This window comes from Solea senegalensis, linkage group LG4, assembly GCF_019176455.1.
Source record: "Solea senegalensis isolate Sse05_10M linkage group LG4, IFAPA_SoseM_1, whole genome shotgun sequence".
Classification (NCBI taxonomy): Eukaryota; Metazoa; Chordata; class Actinopteri; order Pleuronectiformes; family Soleidae; genus Solea; species Solea senegalensis.
This window is the reverse complement of record NC_058024.1, coordinates 1,263,012-1,287,532: the sequence shown is the minus strand read 5'-3', so window position 1 is coordinate 1,287,532 and position 24,521 is coordinate 1,263,012. Positions and strand designations below refer to the sequence as shown.

The 24,521-nt window shown below is 43.6% G+C and overlaps 1 protein-coding gene across 1 annotated transcript; it reads right to left on the bottom strand.

Annotated features, from left to right (window-relative positions):
• Positions 1–20,332: 20,332 nt before the first annotated feature.
• LOC122767682 (zinc metalloproteinase nas-14-like) lies at positions 20,333–24,132 on the bottom strand. The gene is made up of 10 exons (XM_044023122.1): positions 23,992–24,132; positions 23,794–23,884; positions 23,065–23,250; positions 22,792–22,944; positions 22,667–22,710; positions 21,627–22,289; positions 21,453–21,549; positions 21,177–21,362; positions 20,608–20,757; positions 20,333–20,540 (listed from the first exon to the last, which is right to left on the bottom strand). The coding sequence occupies exons 1-10, from the start codon at positions 24,026–24,028 to the stop codon at positions 20,495–20,497; spliced, it is 1,653 nt and encodes a 550-aa protein (XP_043879057.1). The 5' UTR covers positions 24,029–24,132; the 3' UTR covers positions 20,333–20,494.
• Between the last annotated feature and the right edge of the window lie 389 nt (positions 24,133–24,521).

Sequence of the window (24,521 nt, the reverse complement as noted above, 5' to 3'; positions counted from 1 at the left end):
AATGCAGTAAAGGTTTATTCGGTTTATTCAGATGAATAAATAATGCAGAAACAAAACACAAATTAACTTGTCTTAAAAATACAAGTTCTAATATTTCTGGATGTGATTCAGTTTAAAACAGAACAAATAACATTCAAAGCAAGAAATAACTCACTTCACTTCAATGTAAAAGTAAAACTGCAGTGTGTCAGGACAACTTTAAAAAGTGTGTGTGTTACAATTATGTAACAGATGAATTAAAGCATTAAAGTAAAAACATAAATCAGAATAAAAGAATATACAAAATAATATAAATGTTAAATCAATACAAGGATGAAGAGCAGCAGTTTGATCAGGACTGTTCTGAGAACTTTAAGAACTTTGTATAAATACTGTAAATATTTGATGATGAGATAAAGTCGACGATACATTGAGGAACATTTACGTTTCTACTTCTGTCGACTGCAGATGTAAATGTGTTGTTATTGTAAATGTCTGTCACTGAGGTGGTTTTGTGGTATTTGCATGGACACAAACGTGTGTTGACTTTGCCGCTTCACTGTCTTCTTAACGCCGTTAATGTGTTTGTTTAGCTTCTGCTGTTTATGTTGATGTGACAGAGTGAAAGAAGCAGAACATGTTTTTCACACTCGTGCCGTCAGATGAAGCCAAAGCCCACAGCACTGCAGTCGCACACACACACGCGCACACACACACACACACACACTTTCCTTCTCAAAGCACCGCTCGACTCAGGCTGAGTATCGCCACCAATTTCCTGAATCGATTCAATTCAATTCAGATTTGATTAGGACTATTTCAGTTACAATACCACTCCTATTTGGTTTTGAAAACATTTTTACAGAATTAATGCAGTTAATTATATTTAATTAATTAATTAATTAATTAATAATTCATTCATTCATTCATTCATTATACAACTCCTCCAAGCAGAAAAAACATTTGGACAACAGAAGAAAGCAACTCGGGTTGGATTTATAAGGAGCAGGTGTGACATGTTCCATCAACTATGTAGCCCAAAAATGACAAGAGTGTGAAAAAGTGAAGGAACTTCCATGAATGAATTAATGAATGAATGAATGATGGCTTCATTTCAAACATGAACATAAAACAATAAAAGAAAAGAAAAAGAACAGTCAAGTTTCAAATCACACACACACAGACACACGCGCGCACCTCCATGGGTTGATTCTTTGATGTATCAAGAAAGAAAACATGACCATCTATTATAATCTATTAGAATACATAATAATCTTTAATAATCTATTATAATCTATAATAATCTATTATAATGTAAATCTTTTATAATCTATAACAATCTATAACTATCTTTAATCATCTGTTACAATCTTTAATAATCTGTGATAATCTATGTGCACCATAATGTTTGGTGTACGATTTATCGTAATAAACGGCGATATAATATCCATATGTTGAGGAAATCTCATTTTCTGTGACCTACATTCTCTGAAAATGTTCTTCTGTACATTGAAGTCAGACAAACAACATCATCTACTTAGAGGAGGTTATTATGGGATTATTATTTTAATCTGAAATACAAACCATCCTCAACGTTGGCTGCAAACAGTGACGGCAAATAGAAACAGCTCACACACACTCACACACACTCACACACACTCACACACACACACACATGGACCCACAGATACACACACGCACACACACACACACACATGCACCCACAGATACACACACACTCACACACACGCACACACACACACACACATGCACCCACAGATACACACACACTCACACACACACACACATACACACGTGCACTAGTTAAGAAATGTTCCAAAAAAGTTACAAAATTCCAACGCAAGTCAAATCTGAGGTCACCGACGCCTGTGTTGACTTGTGCTGTCAAGATCTGCGTCCCTTTGACATTGTTTCTGGCGATGGATTCCGTGCTGTAGCCCAGTCACTTATTAACGTAGGTGCACGTTATGGACGTGTGGATGCCAGCAGTGCACGTCCTCACAGACAAACCGTCTGCGACAGAGCCAAAGCGACGGCCACAGACAAAAAAGAAATCCTCGCCAAAGAGATTAATAAAGCTCTGGATTGTGGCATTGCAATTACCTCTGACCACTGTGGACTGACGATTACAACACACGGGCGTACACCGCATTTACCGGTCACTTCGTCAGTGAAGACTGGCAATTGAAGAGTCGCGTCATAACGACGGCCGAATTTGACTCTACTCTTAAAAAGACAGTTTACAACCTTCACGAGCAGGGGATCGAGGAGCTGCATGACTTCGGTATTGAACCTGAACGTTTACCAAAAGTCATGTTCGTGAGTGACCAGACAGCCAACATCAACGCTGCCCTCCGCAGCCACAAGTGGATGCCATGTGCAGCCCATGTCATCAACATCGTCCTCAAACACACATTTGATGTCACACCAGCATACATGCATGATGTGAGTCATGTAATTGACAAATGCAAAAGCCTTGTGACTTACCTAAAGAAGTCCAGTGCTGTTGTACACCTCCCGCACGCTGTGATACAGGAATGTGAAACACGGTGGAACAGTGAAGTTGCAATGATGCAACTTCAATCATGCTCCTGAGGTCAACCATACCAACCATTGTCAGAACTTATGGGCCAAAGTGATTTTATTGTACAGTAAAAATGGAGTGTTCTGCCTTTTTCTGAGTAAAAAAAAAAGAAAGAACTTTGATGCTTAATTTCTCAAAGATTATACAGTAAAAATGTTTGACAATGAGTGAGGGAGTAGTCGGGATCATCTGAAGTCGACGATGATCTCTTTTGTCTTTTCAACATTCAGGAGCAGGTTGTTCACCCTGCACCAGTCCACCAGATGTCGCACTTCCTCTCTGTAGGCCAGTTCATTGTTGTCCAGAATAAGGCCCACAACTGTTGTGTCGTCTGCATATTTTAGGATGTCGTTGTTGTCGGTGTTGTACCTGGGATGACAGTCGTGGGTCATCAGGGTGAACAGCAGGGGACTCAGGACGCAGCCCTGTGGGGAACCGGTGCTCAGGGAGATGACACTTGAGGTATTGTTACCCACACGAACAGACTGGGTTCTGTCGGTGAGGAAGTCCAGTTGCACAGCAGCCAGTTGCACAGGGGGTGTTGAGGCCCAGGGGGCCTAGTTTGTGTACCAGGTCCTGGGGGATGATCGGGTTGAATGCTGAGCTGAAGTCCAGAAACAGCATCCGCACGTGGGTGTTCTTGTCCTCCAGGTACTCCAGGCTCAGATGGAGAGCAGTGGAGATGGTGTCCTCCGTGGAGCGGTTAGGTTGGTACGCAAACTGGAGTCCCTCAAGATGTTTCCAGCTGAGGAGAGAAACACTGTCCACAACCAGGCCAGACGACTTCTCAGGGAATTTGACAGAGTGCTAACACCAGCCCCAGCGGGGGAGCCAGATGCCACTGTCCGAGTTAGGTTGCGCCAGACGCCAGTGACTAATAGGCATAATAAGAAATACTCTATAACAGTGTATTGATGGTTTATTTATCAACAATTTCCTACGGCGGAATAATGTAAATCAAAAGTAAATCTATGTTATTCAATTTTATTGTTTAGTTGAGGAACCTGAGAGAGCGAAAAGAAAAAGAGATGAGTTCAGCGAGTGGGAGGATTACGGTGAAGAAGATGGCGAGAAAGACGAGGTTCAGCGCTACATTGACAGCCAGTTCTTGTGGGATGGGGATGATCTTCTAAATTTCTGGGAGTCGCAGTCAAAGGCCTTCCCTCTGCTTGCCAAGGTGGCGAGGATGATTCTCTACATCCCAGCAACAATTTGTGAATTATTATTTGTGAAAATAGATGCGGTTGTGCGTGCGGGATGGAGTGGGTCAAATTAACAGCTGCAATTAAATAAATGCGGGACCCGCGGGTTGGAAATAATCCCGACCCGCGCATCACTGACATGCACACACACACTAGCACACAAACACGCAGACACACACTCACACACATGCATGCACACGCACACGCACGCGCTCACACACGAGAAAGAGTACATGTCGTGTGCCTGCTGTGAGTGTGTGTTTGTATTTGTGGAAACTCGGGACATTTTAAGATAAAACAACTACAATATTGGGACATTCAGAAAAATGAGGACGTATTTGAGGACCGGGTGTTGTACTGTTTTCTAGACCCCTCCCCCACGTGCTCCCAAACCAAAAAATCGCCCAAATCCTGAAATAACACAGTTTTCACTAAATGAAAGTGTAAATGTGTTTTTCAGTTTTGCTCACCCTCGGTTTAGCCAACTAGTGGCTATTTTTGGAAGTGAACATGCTTTTTATAAAGTGACACACTTTCCAACGTTTGGGAAAATTTAATTATTAAAAAAACATATTCTTTAAATCTGAATTAAATACAAATATATCTCTGTTAACTATTATAACTATTAACCAAAAGCTTTAATAATTCTGTACCACCTTCTGTCATGATCTGTCACTTCCGTTAAGTATCTTGTTTTGTTTCTCCCTTCATGTTCCATGTCTTGTCTTCCTGTTTTATTTTGGAAAACACTCACTCTTGTCTCTGTTTCAGGTTCCTGTCTACCCCGCCCCCTTCCTTGTCTGCGTGCACCTGATCCCTGATTGTGTCTACCACACCTGCATCCTATCACTCCCTAATCAACCACTGCTTATATTCCCCTCTGTGTCTTGTCTCGTCGCCAGTTCGTTGTAGTTCATAGCTCACGTCCCAGCATTCTTTTTCACAGCCGTAGTCTTGTCTTCTCGTGTTTTTGAACCTTGCCTGCCTTTTTGAACCTTGCCTTTTTGCCTGACGCTTTTGTACCTCTGCCTGATCTCTTTGACTTCACGTGTACCGAACCTCTGCCTGGAATTAAACTCTGTTACTGACTGATTCGTGTTCTGAGTCCTGCATTTGAGTCCCTTGTTCTGCTCAGCCATAGTTCATGATACCTTCTGTCTCAAGCCTGAGCTATAAACAATGGCTTTAAATAGTCTCAGGTTAAGTATTGAAAACTGATTCTGAGTGTGCATATATATGTGAATATATAAACATATATATGTGTATGTCTATATATATGTATATATAGACATATATAGATAGATAGATATTTATAATTACATTTTTTTATCAGTTATTCTTATGGATATGTCATGCAATCATGCAAAAACTGAAATAATGAGGCAGCTTGATTAGGGATTAAGAACATCATCAACATCACAATCCAGAGATTTAGAAACAATAAGAGGACAGAAGACATTTCTATATTCATTCTAGTTTCCATTGTGTCACTGATTGTGTCAGTGCTTCACAAAGATGTTCACTTGTGTGTCCTTCATAAAGTGGGTGGGTCTGTAAAATGGAGGTTTGCACATGATCTAAAACATTTGACAGACATAAAAAAACTGTTGGTGCCCTGAGACTTTTTCACAGTACTGTACTTATGATATATTTCAAAATATGTTAAATGATTTTTGATTTTATAGTACAAAACAAGACGACTCAATTACTTTCATCATATGCTGAGATCCTGCATCCACCACGGCATAAGGCTGCATATCTTTCGCTGTAAACACCCTCATCGCTTTACTTATGGCCTTTGTCCTGTCTGACTTCTGACATCTGAGTGCCTGTTTAAATGCTGCGGGGAGCTGTCAAGCGTCACACTGGGCTGATGCCTCCGCAGATGCGGTAGCATGTTGCCACTAGCATAAGTAATGTGTGTTGTGCAGTGTTTGCAGCAGTGTTCCCAGAACAATTTAAAATTTTGATTAAAAACACAGTCAATAAAAAGTTTAACATTGAAATGCTAAAATGATTTTGTACTGCAGTTTGAGGATAAAACAAACTCCATGCAGATCGCATGGTGGTCAGTAAACCCTACTGGGATGGTGTAACAAGTAGCAGCCCGATTAGTGCAACCAGCTGACAGGTAAACCCTGTCTTGTCTGGCTGCACTAACCACTCCCCCCATCACTCGTATCCAGGTGTACTGCCTGAGTGAAGGCAGGCTTCTGCTGCTAGCTGGACTGAGGGTGCAGCTCCTGACCAGTCATGTCTACAGGATCTGTGCAGCAGTTCCAGTCCCCCCCCCCTTAACCACACATTGCCCCATAACCACACAGCCTTAAATGATCTTTTAAAATGTTAAAAACAACTGAGCGCTCTGGGCCTTTGTTTGGAGCCTAAACATTTATAAAAGTAAAACAGAAACGATGAATTTCTGCCTTTACTGAGAGGATCCTCCCCTTTAAAACCTCTGTGCTATTTAAAACATTTACATTTACTGATGGAGAGAATAGAACAGCTACTCCTGCGCTGATGTTAGAGCCGTGACTGAGCACGATCTGTCCCCCCCACCATAAGTTCCAGTCTGTCTCATTCACACTATCACTGTGTGTTTCTTGAAGGAAAATTACCTCAGAAATTAAAGCTCTCTTCTGTACGTTTCTACCCCCATTGATGTTTAAAGAGGCCACCTTTAAACTGCGGTCAAGTGAGCCGTCATTCGTTTTTAAGTGCGCCCTTGTAGTCAAACTTACGGTCGACTGAGAATGTCAGCGCTAGTTTGATACAGAGGGAGATCGGTTTTCAAAATAAGACGTTACTAATACCAGTGCAATCAATCGTGCTGATTTTAAGACATTGGGTCACATTATCCAGAAGCTTTTGAAAGAAATATTTTCCCTAATTTATTTTGATTTTTACTGTACAATAAAATAACTTTGGCCCATAGGTTCTGACAATGGTTGGTACAGTTGACTTCAGGGACATGCTGACGACTCCCTCACTCATTATCAAACATTTTTACTGTATCAATTTTGAGAAATTAAGCCTTAAAGTTGCCTTTTTTTCCCACCAGGGGCAAACGGTTGCTCACTGGTAGAGCAAGTAGCCTTTCAACTTGATAGTTGTGGGTTCGATTCCCGGCTCCGCTAGTCTACATGCCCACTAGTCTACATACTCACAGGTCATCTGACGGCTGACGTGTGAGTGGGTATGAAAGATGAGTGACAGAAATTGCGCTGCACATAGATGTGCTGTATGTACTGTAAGTGTGAGTGAATGGGTGAATGGCAAAACTGTGGTGTAGTAGTCAGCATGCTCCTGAGGTCAACCGTACCAACCATTGTCAGAACTTATGTCAGAACTTAAAGTGATTTTATTGTACAGTACAAATGGAGTGTTCTGCCTTTTTCTGAGTAAAAAAAAGAGACAACTTTGATGCTTAATATCTCAAAGATTATACAGTAAAAATGTTTGACAATGAGTGAGGGAGTAGTCGGGATCTTCTGAAGTCGACGATGATCTCTTTTGTCTTTTCAACATTCAGGAGCAGGTTGTTTACCCTGCACCAGTCCACCAGATGTCGCACTTCCTCTCTGTAGGCCAGTTCGTTGTTGTCCAGAATAAGGCCCACAACTGTTGTGTCGTCCGCATATTTTAGGATGTCGTTGTTGTCGGTGTTGTACCTGGGATGACAGTCGTGGGTCATCAGGGTGAACAGCAGGGGACTCAGGACGCAGCCCTGTGGGGAACCGGTGCTCAGGGAGATGACACTTGAGGTATTGTTACCCACACGGACAGACTGGGTTCTGTCGGTGAGGAAGTCCAGTTGCACAGCAGCCAGTTGCACAGGGGGTGTTGAGGCCCAGGGGGCCTAGTTTGTGTACCAGGTCCTGGGGGATGATCGGGTTGAATGCTGAGCTGAAGTCCAGAAACAGCATCCGCACGTGGGTGTTCTTGTCCTCCAGGTACTCCAGGCTCAGATGGAGAGCAGTGGAGATGGTGTCCTCCGTGGAGCGGTTAGGTTGGTACGCAAACTGGAGCGGGTCGTATGATGGAGGCAGTATGGAAATGATGTGGTCCTTAACCACCCGCTCAAAGTACTTCAAGATGGTCGTTGTTGGTGCAACAGGGCGAAAGTCATTAAGGCATGTGATGGTTGGTTTCTTGGGCACTGGGATGATCATGGCAGACTTAAAGCACGGGGGGACAACGGCCTGGATCAGTGACGTGTTGAAGATGTCTGTGAGCATGCAGGCCGGGATGTTATCAGGGCCAGATGCTTTCCTTGCATTAACTTTTCTCAGGGCTCTCCGTACAGCAGTGGTTTCGAGCCTGAGTGCCTGTTCATTGAGGTGGGGGGTGGCTTTCCTCGCAGGGTGCTGTTCAGAGCAAGGTTTCTGGTTGGCCCGTGTGACTATTGTCTTTTCTACTGTGACCTCCTCCACGCACCACTGAATGTAGCCGGTCACAGATGCAGCATACTCCTCCACATCTGTATGTTGATTGTCTGTTGCAGCTTCTCTGAACATGTCCCAGTCAGTGCACTCAAAACAGTCCTGTAGTGCAGACATAGATCCCTCAGGCCACACTCTCACCTTCTTCACAGCACTTTTCTCTGGTGAGCAGGGGCTGATGCTGGAATTAGCATAACAGAGAGATGGTCTGAGGAGCCGAGGTGGGTGGCGGGGGAATGCTCTGAAGGCCTTCTTGATGTTGGTGTAGACTAAGTCCAGTGTGTTTTTTTTTTTGTGGTTTGCATGTCACTGATGACACTGTAGAGGGTACAGTGGTGTTAGTGCTGGGTGGAAAGTACACGACAACAATGGTGACGGTGGTGAATTCCCTGGGCAGGTAGAAGGGTCTGCATCTCACAATCACAAACTCAATGTCCACAGAGCAATGACTGGAGACCAAGGTAGCATTGTTACACCAGCTGTTATTAGTGTAGATGCAAATTCCACCCCCTCGGGTTTTACCTGTGAGAACGTGACTCCTGTCGGCTCTGAATGTTGTTAGCCTGTCCAGGCTAATGGCTGCTTCAGGGACAGATGAGTTTAGCCATGTCTCAGTGAAAATGAGGATGCAGCAGTTTCTTGTTTCCCTTTTGGTGGTTAAGTCCAGCTTCAGGTAGTCCAGTTGGCTTTCCTGGGAGCATACGATCAGAACGGGTTAGCTTTTAGCTTAGCTGTAAGTCTGTCGCGACAACCGCACTTCTGTTTCCTCCCGCACCGCCTCCGGTGTCTCCGTGGGCAGACTGCGCTGGTGGGAGACTCTGCTGCTTTGTAGGCTGCTGGGTCCGACTGGTGTAGCAGACCAAGGCTTTGTAATGTGATCCGCTTCTCTAAATTTACGTAGTCCTAAGAAAACTGTGACAGTCATATACCGTGTTCTGTTCCGCTGAGCAGACAGTAATGTAGATGGCGAATTAAGCGATGTATTGGCTGTATTACTGGGAGCCGAAGCAGCCGCTGCCGTACAGGGCGCCGCCCTAGAAGAATAGCCGAAGAAGAACAGCTGATGTTTAGAATCTTCCACAACATGTTAGACATGCCCCTTCACTGTTAGACACGCCCCTTCCCTGTCCACTTTTAAAACACATCTTAAAACCCATTTTTACTCTTTTGACTTTCGACCCAGTATGAGACGTTTTTTATAGTTTTATTGTATGACTCTTTCATTTGTGTATTATTTATACTTTCTAGGGTATTGGTATTTTTTGTTAGGCCGATGATGTAATTTTTTATGTTTTATTTGTTTTATTTATCTCTGATGTACAGCACTTTGTTTCAGCTGTTGTTGTTTTTTAAAGTGCTTTATAAATAAAGTTGGATTGGATATTATCCCGATGTTTAAGCCACGAAACGATATTATCACAATGTTTAAGTCACGAAACGATATTATCACGATGTTTAAGCCACGATATTATTGAGATGTTTAAGTCACGATATTATCACAATGTTTAAGTCACGAAATGATCAATCAAAGGTCAAATCACAACATTTCAGCCACCATAAAGACATTTCTTCGCGTTTGTAGGCAAAGGTCAAAGGTCACAACATATTGAAGATGAATTCATCTTTTTAATTCGTAGCAGACCAAGGCTTTGTAATGTGATCCGTGTCTCTATATTTCTGCCAACATTGCTGCAACAGCTAGATCTTGCAGATACATGTTGCACAACATCCGAAGGATTCAGCCTCTTCTAACCCAGAAGGCGGCACAGGTTGTGGTCCAGGCTCTTGTCATCTCACGCTTGGATTACTGCAACTCCCTCCTGGCTGGTCTTCCTGCATGCGCCATACGACCTCTGCAACTCATCCAGAATGCAGCAGCTCGACTGGTCTTCAACTTACCAAAATTCTCCCACACTACACCCCTCCTCCACTCCCTTCACTGGCTTCCTGTAGCTGCTCGCATCCGCTTCAAGACTCTAGTGCTTGCGTTCCATGCTACAAACGGATCCGGTCCAGCCTACATCCAGGACATGATCAAAACCTACACCCCAGCCCGCCCACTCCGCTCTGCATCGACAAATCGGCTCGCTGCCCCCTCACTGAGAGGATCGCCGAAGCAGCCGCTGCCGTACAGCGCCGCCATATATTTAAATATTTAGAAGAAGAAGAATAGCCGAACAAGAACAGCTGATGTTTAGAATCTTCCACAACATGTTAGACATGCCCCTTCACTGTTAGACACGCTCCTTCACTGTCCACTTTTAAAAACACATCTTAAAACCCATTTCATCTTTTTAATCCGTTTCTAACAAGAATTTTTACTACAAATAAATGTTGAATAAAAGATTAAACCAGTTTGTGTCTGTGGGTGAGTGACAGCAGCAGGTTTTTCCCACAGTGACAGAAACTTCAGTGGAAAAACAAGCTCAGTACAAACTGTTCCACACACACAATGACACACAAAAATTACACAATCACCAACTCAGTGTGTGTGTGAAGTGCGTGCGTGCGTGCGTGCATGCGTGCGTGTGTGTGTGTGTGTGAAGGTAGGCCTGCAGCTGGTGAATATTTTCATAAATGATCATAAAATGTTGATCAATGTTCGATCACAGAAAAGATGATGTTCTCAAATGTCAAAAGTCGAAAATATTCACATTTAAAAGGCGGAAAATGACGGAAAGTAGAAAATATTCACGCTTAAGAAGCCGAAAAATGGCGAAAAGTAGAAAATATTCACATTTAAGAAGGCGAAAAATGATGGAAAGTAGAAAATATTCACACTTAAGAAGCTGAAAAATGACAGAAAGTAGAAAATATTCACACTTAAGAAGCTGAAAAATGACAGAAAGTAGAAAATATTCACACTTAAGAAGCCGGAAAATGACGGAAAGTAGAAAATATTCACACTGAAAAAGCCAAAAACCGACACGAGATACATAATCAGTCAGTCAGACAATCACAGGTCACTCGAGTGAATGAGTCAGGGAAAGGTCAGAGGTATGAGTGTAGTGCAGGACAAACATGAAAGACAACATTCAATGCTTGTTTGATAAAATTTGAACAAGGATTGTGTTTTAATCGTCTTACTTCATATGTGTGTGTGACCAGACCAGTGACATCACGGTTAAAAACAACTTTACTGACTCCTGCCAAAGGACAATTAACTGTGACTCATGCTCATCATGACACGAAACGATAAATGTTGCGTAACATGTTATGAACTTAATAAGTCTGTAAAAACCCTGGCACGAAGTCCTGGAACGTTTCCATTCTTTCATCAGGTGCTCACTCCTATTTTCTCCATTCATCATGTTTAGGTCAAAAAATGTCAGGAAATATTGAAAAATTAGATTAGATTAGATTAGATTCAACTTTATTGTCATTACACTTGCAATGAACAATGCAACGAAATGCAGTTTAGCATCTAACCAGAAGTGCAATAGAGCAAGTATTAGATAATATTTGTAACACAGATAAATATAGATGGATCTATATGAGACGGTATGAAAGCTACTCTTGCTAATATTTACATTAATCACATTAATTACGTATATTTATTTAATTTAACTAAAGTACGTTTAACAGGGTGAGAGTTCAAGAGTGTTACTGCTCTGTGAAAGAAACTGTCTCTTAGCCTACTGGTCCTGGCCCAGAGGCTCCCTGTAGCGGCAGCCAGAGGGCAGGAGGCTAAAAAGTCTGTGTGCAGGATGAGAGTCCTTCACAATGTTAGGAGCCCTACGCAGAGAGCGCTTGCTCTGGATGTTCTCAAGGGCAGTGAGTGGAGTCCCGATAATGCACTAGGCTGTTTTTACCACCCGCTGTAGTGATTCACGCTCCGCCACAGTACAGTTCCCATACCAGATTGAGATGCAGTTTGTTAAAATGCTTTCTGTCGCAGAGTGATAGAAGTGCATCATCACAGCAGGGGACATGTGTTTCTTCTTGAGAGTCCTCAAGAAGAAAAGGCGCTGGTGGGCCTTCTTGACGAGGCTGGAGGTGTTGATAGTACAGGACAAAACCTCTGATATGTGGGTTCCTAGGAATATGTGGGTTCCACTGAGCCACTCCACCCGTGGCTCAGTGGTTAAGTGGTTAAGTGGTTACTCTATGTGCGAAAGACATCATGATCGCAAGTTCGATTCCACCCCTGGCTGATTGAATTCCATTGTAAGTCGCTTTGGATAAAAGCGTCTGCTAAATGAGAGCTGGATTGATGCCAAGGTCAAGGAGTTTGTTGATCAGCCTAGATGACTGTGTTAAATGCCAAGCTAAAATCAACAAACAGCATCCTGGCATACGTGTTGTTATTATCCAGATGTGTCATAACAATGTGAAGGGCCAGGGAGATGCCGTCCTCTGTGCTCCTGTTGTTACAGTAGGCAAACTGGTGGGGGTCTAGGCCAGGACGAGCCGCTCGAAGCACTTCATCACAGTCATTGAGTGTACTTGGACTTTGATGTTTTGGCACTGGCACAATTGATGTTGTTTTTAGGCATTTGGGCACAGTAGCTTGCGCAAGAGACAGATTAAAAATGTCTATAAAAACTGGTGCAAGCTGCACAGCACATGCTTTAAGCACTCGCCCTGGAATGCCGTCTGGACCGGCAGCTTTGTGTGCGTTGGTACGGCTTAACATGGAGCGGACCTTGGCCAGAGTGAGAGTGAGTGGCTGGTGGTCAGGGGGGAGAGTCAGTTTAGTGGCAGGATCTGCATTATCCCATTCAAACCGAGCATAAAATTCATTAAGCTTGTTCAGGAAGGAAGCATCTGTAACAATGGGACTGCAGTTTTTGCTTTTAAAGTCACTGATGGCCTGAATGCCCTGCCACATATGCCCAGGGTCAGAGTTGGTTAGGTGCTCCGCGACATTTGCACTGTTACAGTGCTTAGCGTTGTTGATGCCCCTCTACTGATCCTAGCCAGGAGAGGCAAACACACTCCAGTCAGTATGATGGAATTTGTCCTTCTTCTTCTTCTTCTTCTTCTTTTCCTTTCGGCTGCTCCCTTCAGGGGTCGCCACAGCGAATCAACCACCTCCATCTCACCCTGTTCTCTGTATCCCCCTCTCTCACACCAACTAACTTCATGTTTCACTACATCCATAAACTTCTCTTTGGTCTTCCTCTAGACCTCCTGCATGGCAGTTCCAACCCCAGCATCCTTCTACCAATATACTCACTATCCCTCCTCTGTAAATGACCAAACCATCTCATTCTGGCCTCTCTGACCTTATCTCCAAAACATCTAACATGTGCTGTTCCTCTGATTGACTCATTCCTGATCCTATCCATCTTCGTCACTCCCAAAGAGATACTCAACATCTTCATCTCTGCTACCTCCAGCTCTGCTTCCTGTCTTTTCCTCAGTGCCACTGTCTCTAGACCATACAGCATCGCTGGTCTCACCACTGTCTTGTATATCTTTCCTTTCATTCTGGCTGATACTCTTTTATCACACATTACCCCCGACACTTTTCTCCACCCATTCCAACCAGCTTGAACACGTTTCTTCACCTCTTTTCCACAATCTCCACTGCTCTGGACTGTTGACCCTAAATACTTCAAATCCTCCATCTTCTTTATCTCCACTCCCTGTAGCCTCATGGTTCCACTTGGGTTCCTCTCATTCACACACATATAGTCTGTCTTGCTGCGACTAACCTTCATTCCTCTCCTTTCTAGAGCATATCTCCACCTCTGGAGCTTTTCCTCCACCTGGTCTCTGCTCTCACCACAGATCACAATGTCATCTGCAAACATCATAGTGCATGGAGATTCTTGTATAACCTCATCTGTCAGTCTGTCCATCACCACCGCAAACAAGAAGGGACTCGAACCCTGATGTTGTCCCACCTCCACCTTGAACTTCTCTGTCACACCTACAGCACACCTCACCGCTGTCTCACAGTTGGCATACATGTCCTGCACCAGTCTAACATACTTCTCTGCCACTCCAGACTTCCTCATACAGTACCATAGTTCCTCTCTCGGCACCCTGTCATAGGCTTTTTCCAGATCTACAAAGGTACAATGCAGCCTCCCTCTGACCTTCTCTGTATTTCTCTACCAGCATTCTTAAAGCAAATAGTCTTGAGTTCTGTGAAAGCCGGTTTGCCGATGCAGAGCGGAGTGGGCGGGCTGGGGTGTAGGTTTTGATCATGTTCTGGATGTAGGCTGGACCGGATCCGTTTGTAGCATGGAATGCAAGCTCTAGAGTCTTGAAGCGGAGCAGCTACAGGAAGCCAGTGAAGCGAGCGGAGGAGCGGTGTAGTGTGGGAGAATTTTGGTAAGTTGAAGACCAGTCGAGCTGCTGCATTCTGGATGAGTTGCAGAGGTCGTATGGCACACGCAGGGAGACCAGCCAGGAGGGAGTTGCAGTAATCCAAGCGTGAGATGACAAGAGCCAGGACCTGAACCTGTGCCGCCTTCTGGGTTAGAAGAGGCTGTATCCTTCTGATGTTGTGTAACATGTATCTGCAAGATCGAGCTGTTGCAGCAATGTTGGCAGTGAGGGAGAGATGGTCATCAAATGTCACACCCAGGTTCCTTGCGGTATGAGAAGGAGTTACCACAGAGTTGTCAAGGGTGATGGTCAGATCTGTGGTGGGAAAACCATTTCCTGGGAGAAAAAGAAACTGGTCTTGTCGAGATTGAGTTTCAATGGTCAGACATACATGTGTTTCGGAGCTGGGAAAAGAGAGAATGAGTTGGGAATCATCAGCGTAGCTGTGATAGGAAAAACCATGAGAGTGAATTACAGAACCAAGAGAGTTGGTGTATAGAGAGAAGAGGAACGGGCCCAAGACAGAACCTTGAGGGACCCCAGTAGCTTGAGGACAGGGTTCCGACACAGATCCTCTCTAGGTTACTCTGTATGTTCGGTTTTGAAGATAGGATGAGAGTAGGGTAAGTGCAGAGCCTGAGACACCTAGTTCCTGGAGGGAGGAAGTAAGGATCTGGTGGTTAACGCTGCAGAAAGGTCCAAGAGGATGAGTACAGAGGAGAGAGAGGCAGCCCTGGCAGTGTGGAGTTGCTCAGTGACAGCAAGAAGTGCAGTTTCGGTCAAGTGACCTGCTTTAAAACCAGACTGAAGAGGATCAAGGAGGTTGTTCCGGTGAAGGTAGGAGGAGAGTTGATTAAAGATAGCACGCTCCAGAGTTTTGGAGAAAAAAGGAAGAAGAGAGACAGGTCTGTAGTTATTTACTTCAGACGGGTCAAGGGTGGGTTTTTTAAGGAGGGGGGTAACTCTGGCCACTTTAAGAGAGTCCGGAAAGTAACCAGATGATTGAGATGGGTTAATGAGATGGGTGAGGAAAGGAAGAAGATCAGAAGCAATTGACTGAAAAGGTGAGAGGGGATAGGGTCAAGGGGGCAGGAGGTGGGGCGGGCAGAGGTTATTAGGGAAAGAACTTGATCCTGAGATAGAGGAGTGAAAGAGGATAGAGTAGGAGCTGAATTTGTGGTTGGTAGAGTGGTGAGATCAGGAGGTGGGGTTGAGAAAGAAGAGCGAATGTCATCTACTTTTTTGTGAAGTAGTTGACAAAGTGAATTGGTAGAAGGGAGGAGGGGGAGTGGGGGGTCAAGGAGGTTAGAGAAGATCGAGAAAGGTTTTTTGGGGTTAGAGAAAGAGGACTGAATTTTAGTCAGATAGAAAGATTGTTTGGCTGCAGAGATAGAGGCAGTGAAGGTGGAGAGAAGAGAGTGATAGGAAAGCAGGTTGTCAGGGTGTTTTGATTTCCTCCATTTCCTTTCTGCTGCCCATATCGTGGTTCTCTCAGCACGCACTGAGTCCGACAACCACAGGGCCGGGGAGGACTTACGAACCCGCCGTGAAGTAAGAGGACAGAGAGAGTCAAGAGAGGAGGACAGAGTGGAGAGGAAGGTGTCTGTGGCAGAGTTGTGATGCATGAGGGAGAAGGAGTCAGCTGAAGGAAGTGTTGATAGAACAGTTGAGGACAGAGAGAGAGAGCGAATGTTAAGACGGACAAGTGCAATATCTGATGAGATGAGATCATCAGATTGGGAGAGCGGGAGAGAGTAGGAAATGAAGAAATGATCAGAGACATGAAGTGGAGTTACCGAGCAGTTTCTGGTGAAGATGAGGTCAAGGTGGTTGCCAGCTTTGTGAGTTGGTGGAGAAGGAGCAAGTGAGAAAAAGAGAGGAAAGTAAAAGAAGTCGATTGGATGACTTCTCTGACTGGATGTTGAAGTCGCCAAGAAAGACAAGTGGTGGGCCATTTTCTGGGATGTTTGAAAGGAGGACATCTAGTTCCCCCAAGAAGTGTCCCAATGGGCCTGGTGGACAGTAGATGACAACAATGATTAGTTTTACTGGGTGAGTTACAGTTACGGCATGAAATTCAAACGACTGTGAAGAGAAGTGTGGCAGTGGGTAAAGAGTGAAAGTCCAGTTGGGGTTGATGAGCAGACCTGTCCCGCCACCTCTTCCAGTGGATCTGGGTGTGTGGGAGAAAGAGTGGACGGAGGAGAGAGCCGCAGGGGTTGGAGGGTGTTATCCAAGTCTCAGTGAGAGCAAGGAAGTACAGGCATTGCTCAGTAGCAAAGCCACAGAACCTCACTGAACTCCTTCAAACATACAAATCTTCCCATACACTTAAGACCTCCTCTGCTTCGCTCCTCTCCACCCCTTCTGCCCACTTATCCACAATGGGATTGAGATCTTTTAGTTGCCCTAACCCTCGGCTCTGGAACACCCTCCCCCAGGACATCCGGACTTTAACAACACTGTCAACCTTCAAGTCACATCTCATCTGTTCAGCGATGTATCTGATTGTATTGTTACTGTTTTGCCTTCTCTTCTGTATTTTAATTGCGTAGTCAAATTGTTTTTTTAAAAAATGTTTTTATTCTTGTCTTTCTGTAATTCTTTTTTGGAAGGTGACCTTGAGAGTCCTGAAAGGCACCTATAAATAAAATGTATTATTATTATTATTATTATTATTATAACTCTCTTTGTTACTACCAAAATAAAAGCAGAAGAAGAAGAAGAGTTAGTATTATGGTCTGTATTTCTAGTGTTGATGAGCTGCTTCACACTGCACTGTATTTCCTCTCATTTTTTTATGTGGTGTGGGCAACCGGATCGGACAGGGGGACGGGGAGTGGACAGACAAGGGAAGGGGGAGTGAGCGGGGAGGAGGGAGGGAGGGAGGTAGAGAGCGAGGTGGACAACAGTATCATAGTGTATGGGTTAGTAACGTTGAACAATTGAAATTATTTAGCATACACAGAACATACCTGGCAAAACATAACATAGACAACGTCAGGTACAGTTTCTATAGTAATTGTTAACAACCACATCAAGAGAGTGTGTCCGAGCTTACAACGGAGATTTTAATTTCTTCAATGTCTAGCCACAGGCTGTCCAGTGGGTTGGATTTAATCCATTTTTGGATATAGTGAAGCTTATTTGCAAGAAAATAGTTGAGGAAGTTTGGAAGTTCCAGACCACCATAGGCTTTTGCTTTTTGGAGGGTTTTTAAACTGATGCGTGCTAGTTTGTTTTTCCAGAGGAATTTAGGGGTGGCAGAGTCTAATGATGACTCCATTGACTTGACCTGTTCATTATTAACATTCATTATGTTTTGGTAGCTCTATGGAGTTTAAAAATGTGTTTATGTCTGTACTAGATGAGTTATTGTTTTATAGAAATCTCTAAAAATGTTATTTATTTCTTCCGAGTCTTTTATGGAGTGGATGGTTGTTTTTTCTTTGTTTAATTTAAGTTGGTTAGCTAGGTATTTACTGATTTATTGCTATGTTCAACGTTTTCCAAGCGTAATCTCTCCAGTTGGAACTGCGTTTTAATTTTCTTAAATTATTTAGCAAGTTCTCTTCTTGCTAGCATAAGCAGTCTCTAATGTTTTTATTTTATGTTGTAGTTCTGATTCCAGTAAGTTTTCTTTCTTCTTTTTAAATGGGTGGGAGATTATTCTACCCCTCACCCGGTGGTGTTCCTGGCAGGTTGTTTGTTTCCAGAAATATTAACCACTCTTTTTTGAAGTATTTGATGAAATTTGGATCATCTAGTAATGATGTATTAAATCTCCAGTTTCTGATTGGTGGTGTGATGGCCTTATTAGTTATCTTTAGTGAAACTGGTGCATGGTCACTAATGGTGATAGGGTGAATCTGAGTGTCTGTGATGTCTGATAGAATTGAGCTGTTGGTGAGAAAGAAGTCAATTCTAGAGATGGAGTTGTGTACAGGTGAGCAGAAGGTGTATTCTTTGTCAGCTGGATGACAGGAACGCCAAGCATCACAAAGACCATAATCACTCATGTATTGTTGAAGTGTTTCTGTCGATTGCCAGTTCCGTGTTGTTCCTGCCTTACTGAGCCTATCAAGTTCTGGGTTGAGTACCATGTTGAAGTCCCCTCCTATTATCAGTGTTGTGTCTAGGTGAGTGGACAGTGAGGAGAAGAAAGTGTGAAAAAAGGAGGGGTCGTCGACATTTGCACCATATATGTTAGATATATAGACATCTGTATTATTGATTAATAAGTGAAGTGTTATAAATCTACCTTCTGAGTCTATTATAGTGTTTTTATGTGTGAAGTTTAATTTTCTATTGATCATGATGGCTACTCCTCTCTGTCCAGAGTTGTAGCTTGCTGTGTATATGTGGGGAAATTGTAATGAGGCAAGCTGACAATCTGACTTATTGAAGACTATTTAGGTGGTTGAGGACTTTATGTTTTTTATGCTTCGAGCCGATTCCACGCACACTCCAAGTGACAAGCCTGAGTGTATTTGTCTAATTTAACCTGTCGTCCAACTGACACGTACATATAGGTCGTTTTTTCCAACCCCTGAAAACGTAGATATAGGTCGTTCTCTGAAAACGTGACTGGGGGTCATTTTTTCAAACCCCTGAATGCGACGTAAAGGTATGTTTTTACTAGTATTTTCCAACTTGAATATGCACAGATGTTACTGGGGTTAGGGCAAAAAAGACAGGGTTAGGCAGCAAAAATTCTCTCGCCACTGAGCCGACTGCCGGTGCCGACATCAGCAAAGCTGTTAGGTTGCTGTTATGTATACAACCACTAGGGGCAGTCTCTCTTATTAACCATATCTACTTACCTAGTGTAGCCTGTGTGTGTTCTCTGCGTGCAGATGTGCAAGTCCTGATGCCTAGTATAGAGTGTTTGTGCTCTTGTGTATGCATGTGTGTGTGTGTGCCGGTCTGACAGCCTATGTGCGTGTGCTGATGTCTTTTTTTGAGAACCCTGAAGGCATCTGTTTCCATGTGACAAGTTTCCAGCCAATTGTGCTTTTCTAAACGTGAGCTACGAGTGACCTGCATGCGTTGGCCTCAGAACAACGGCCATGATTGGCTGAATAGTCCGCTGCGCCCGCCCCATGAGAAAAAAAGAAGAAGAAGCAGAGCCGGTCTGGGAGAAGCATGGAAAATGAGAGAACCTGTGGAAGGGGGAGGAGGAGGAGGAGGAGAGGTCGCCACAAACCTGTGAGTGCCTGTTAGACGCTATTCAACACTAGAGTGACTATAGCGCATCAAAAGACTTTGGTTATGACGGGTGTACGATAATTTCCCTCAAAATACGATCATTTTATGTCTCTGGTGCGATAATCCTACATTTCTCACCTGGCAACACTGCTCCAGGATCTCTTTCGGGAACTGGTCGTTAACGTTGAAGTGCGTTCCTCGCAGCTCGCTGCCTCGGCCCTTGACCAATTCCTTTTAGTTTCAAGTGTTTGAATTTCACGACAATTGGATGTGGTCGCTGGCCTTCCTGTCGTCTCCCTCCAGATCCTCCAGTCTCCCGTGTTTGCCCTCTTCACGTGCAGTAAAGAAAATACGACTCAAGTATTTTTTCCCCTTATTTTTTCCTCTTGATAGTGTACGATGTGGAAATGTTTCAGCTAGATGTGCGCCGCCATGTTTGGTTTGACTGCACAATCTTGCGCAGGCCACTACCACAGCACTCTGTGATCTAATCTAATTTTCATTGCATTACTAATAAATACTTTGATAATAAATTACAATGTGATTTTTGACATTTTTGAAGAAACTCTGGTTCAATCGTGGGAAAATTTCACACAAAAAAATAGACTCCAAAATCGAGCATTTCAGAAGTTTAATAAGAGTTTATATTAATTTGAAATGTAAGATTTATCTTTGTTATATGAATCATATTACCCCCCCCACACACACACACACACACACACACAGTATTTATTTACTCTACATGATACAAGGTGGATCACTGAGAGACGGCAGATTCATTCCACTTTACTCTGGCAGTACGAGAACTTCCATCGACGATCGCTGTCAAAACAAACACACGGATTATTCGGAGTTTTCTCAGAGGAAACGCTGACGGACAAAAACTCACCCTGTGTTTGGATCAAAAATGCTCGTCACGGCTTTGAGGAAGCTGGCGCTGGCGACCTTCCAGCTGAAGTACTCGCTGTAGTAGTTGACGAATGGGTCGGAATTACAGTTGAAGAGGCTGAAAGAGGCTTTGCAGCAGTAAAACTTCCACCTGTGAGACGAGAGTGAGGCGTGACTTCACCTGTGCAAACACCTGCTGCTCTCTTTTCTTTGAATCCAAAAAAGCGGCTTGTGTTGGATTATGGAGAAGTTTTCAATATGAGGGTGATTAGGAAGTGTAAAGTCTTGGTGCTCTGCTCACCTGAACCATCAGTCATTGGTACTTTACTTTCATATCTAAGGTAAAACTCTAATGTGTCTTCATCTGTACTGAACCTTTGCAGAAAAACGGACTTGTTTGAATGCTTTCAGAGTTTTTCAGAACCACTCTCCATGATCTGTAATCTGGATTCTGTTTGAGTTTAAGCTGTGTTCATTTGTGACTGAATGGAACAGTCACATGATGAAAAACACACATGAGCGGAACTCGTCTACATGAATGCAGCCGATCTAAAAACAAAGGACACTCACTTCCTGTCATACACCAAACTGCTGAATTCACTGTGGACGCCAGCGATCACTTCGTTGTCTCCACATTCAAAGTTAAAGGCCTTCGAGTACTCGTTCACATAAGCTGACCAACGGCATATCTTGGTGTTCTGGAAAGCCTTGCACGTGACCCCCCAGTGTCGATCTTGTTTAGCTTTGACGTAGGCGCTGCAGTGGAAACAAACTTAAATAAGTGACCACTAGATGGCAGAGTTGTAAAATCATCGTCAGCTCTTGTCGAACAAGCGTGGAGCTCACCTGGTGATGCTGGAAACAGCTTGGCCCTCGGGACACTGGCGAGTGAAACTCTGCCCCACCTCACTGTCCCACTCTCCGCTCTTATGGAGGTAGTTCTCTGGAAGGAGAAGCCCACAGTGAGAGTTCCACTCAAGGTTCTCAGAGAACACAAACCAGGAGAAGTGTTGTACTTACTGCAGCTGTAAAGCTTGTTGATCTTCAGAAAGTCATTCTCTGTCATACCGATCCTCTGGCCGATGGATGCTGAGGCGATCAAAGGTGTGACGGTGTCCTGTCCGTTCTTTGAGAAGTCTTTGCGTCCGTAATGCATCAAAGACGAGTAGTCGTACGGGACGTTGACGTTGATCGTGTCCAGGCGCCGAAAGTTACTTTGGTAATCAGTGTTGACGTTGTCCAAGTTGATCCTGACGTAGATGTCTCTGTCGGATCGACTCTGCTCGTGCTGGATGCCGAGCGCGTGCATTAACTCGTGCTGAATGATGCCCTTTGATGTGCAGCCGGCCCCGAGAGATAACTCCTGCATCCCTCCACTTCGACCAATCTTTGACAAACATCCTGTTTTCTTCACAATGCTGACGTAGTTGATCTGACTCGTGCGAGGGACGAAGCGCACACATGTGCTCAGGTGGAATTCATTGATGGCTTTTTCGATGATGGTCTTTTCATTGCTGGTAAAGGCGTCACTTATTGTGTATGGAACTTGGACCAGTCCGTTTACGTTTGACCACAAGCAGTCATCACAGGACGGTGAATTCTTTGTCGATGTGACAACATCGTCGTCAGTGAGAGAATCTGCTGTGTTTGCAGCAAAGAGTTCTGACGCGGACGTCTCTGAATCTAAACAGAGAGACAGAAAAACACCAGCATTTCAGTGACAACTCAGAGACTTCTGCTGACGTGGGATTTACTCTAAGGCTTTTTTGTTGCAGATGTTTTTGGTGGTAATCTGTAATCTATAATCTATAATGTCGTGTGACGGAGGAATGCACAGTGCATGTGGGCTTAGTGTAGTGGGCTATGTGCCTGTGATTGAGGAATTACATCGATATTCATCTGTATTTGCATCAAATCTGATTGTTTTAGCCAAAGATTAGAATGCAATATATTACGAATATTTCCACTTTGTTCTCGTTAATTCCAGTGGAAAGCTTCCAGTGTCAGATCACTTAAATCTACGGCAGGTTAAGGGAACAAAGTAGAATGAAATGAATCACCAACGATCACCGCTCTGCAGTAGCTGTAACTCCAGCGATGATCTCTGTAAAGTAAAAACATCATTTTAAAAAGTCATTTCCTCATTTTCAAAGCGCGGTTCTTGTTGGCAGCTCGTGTCCATTACCCGTCAGCGTTCTTGCCATGTGTGCTGACGCCGGTCAGGACGCTCTCTCCAGGCACAGTCCAGCTGAAGTGCTCTCCGAAGTAGTTCATCGTTGATGTTTCCCGACATTCAAAGGTGATCAGTGTTGTATTACTGCAACACTGGAAATTCCACCTTGACAAATTGAAAATATTCATCATTATTATTAATTTGTAATCATGTAATCATTTCAACAATAACAACAAAAAGTCAAGCAAACGTTTCTTCTTCAGTCTCTGGCGTGCTGTGACTCACTTCCTGTCTTGAGTAGAAGTGTCATAAATGCTGTAGACGGCGTTAATGACATGATCAGCAGGGCAGTTGTATTTGAGTTCTTGCTGATTTAGATCGAAAAACCCAGACCAGCTGCATTTGGAAACGCCTACAAGAGGCCTGCATCCGATCGTCCACTGGCGATCTTTGTTGTTGTCATTGTAGGCGCTGCAAATGAAAAACCCAAATGATTTCATCAAAGACTCGTAAGTTACGAGAAACGTCTCTGACTATGACTACGGTGTCCCCCAAGACTCCATTTGTGCATCAGTCAATCCTAACATTAAATATGTAACGTAATCCGAGGGAAACCACATGTTGTCATACTTATTTTCTGTCAATCACAACTGTCCCGTCTTGTTTTGCTCAAATTTGAGTCTTGACTGCCTGACAATAAAATCTAATCAATCTCTCACCTTTACTGAAACTTATATAATACTTTAGTAATAATTTAATCAACTCGCCTTTTTTCTGATTCTTATCAAGAAAGAGAAAATAGATTATATTATATATAACAGTTGTCTTTTAATGTCTTTTATTGCTGCCTTGTGAAGCACTTTCTCAAGTTTTAATATGAAAAGTCTCAGACGACAGTGTGCACATGCGTGTACGTGTGTACATGTGTGTACACGTGTGTACATGTGTGTACACGTGTGTACGTGTGTACATGTGTACATGTGTGTACACGTGTGTACATGTGTGTTGTGTTACCTTTCTATCCCTGACACGACGTTGCCTTCAGGACAGAACTTCCCCAACACAGAGTTGAGTTCGTTGTCATAGGCCGCTGCTTTGTATCCAGCTGTAACCATTAAAGAAAAATATCATCATCGTCTTCATCATCATCTTCATCAACGTATATCACAAACACCTTCATAACCACAACAGGTCAAAGCTTGATTTCCTTACCTGTCAAGAGGACAAGAACCACAAGAACAGTCCACATGATGAGTCAAAGGATGAGCTTATTCTCGCCTGGGTGGTCTCCTTCTCTTGTCGTCTCTGTCTCTGACTCTGTCTCTGTCTCTTGCTGTCGTCTCTGTGAGGAGACTGACTCTCCGTCTGCAGGTGCTGCCATTTAAACCCTCCCGACGAGGACGCTGCCGTGTCATGGATGGGCGTGTTTGCGCCGCCCTGTGTTTGAACATTTACTTTTTTACTTTACAGAAAATCTCCACAGGCTTGTTGTCAGTGAAAGGACATCAGGGACAAGACAAAGACAAATCTGGCAGCTGCTACATCTACAACATCTTCAGAATATGTTCCCTTTTCCACATGTTTCCATTTAAAACCTTCTTCTGATTTGACTAACAGAGAGTTGGAGGAAATGGAGTGAAGTACAAGTTACTAGAAATATAAACAAAGTAAAGTATAGGTACATGAGTTTTGTACTTAACTACAGTAACAAAGTATTTGAACTTTGTTACATTACAACACTG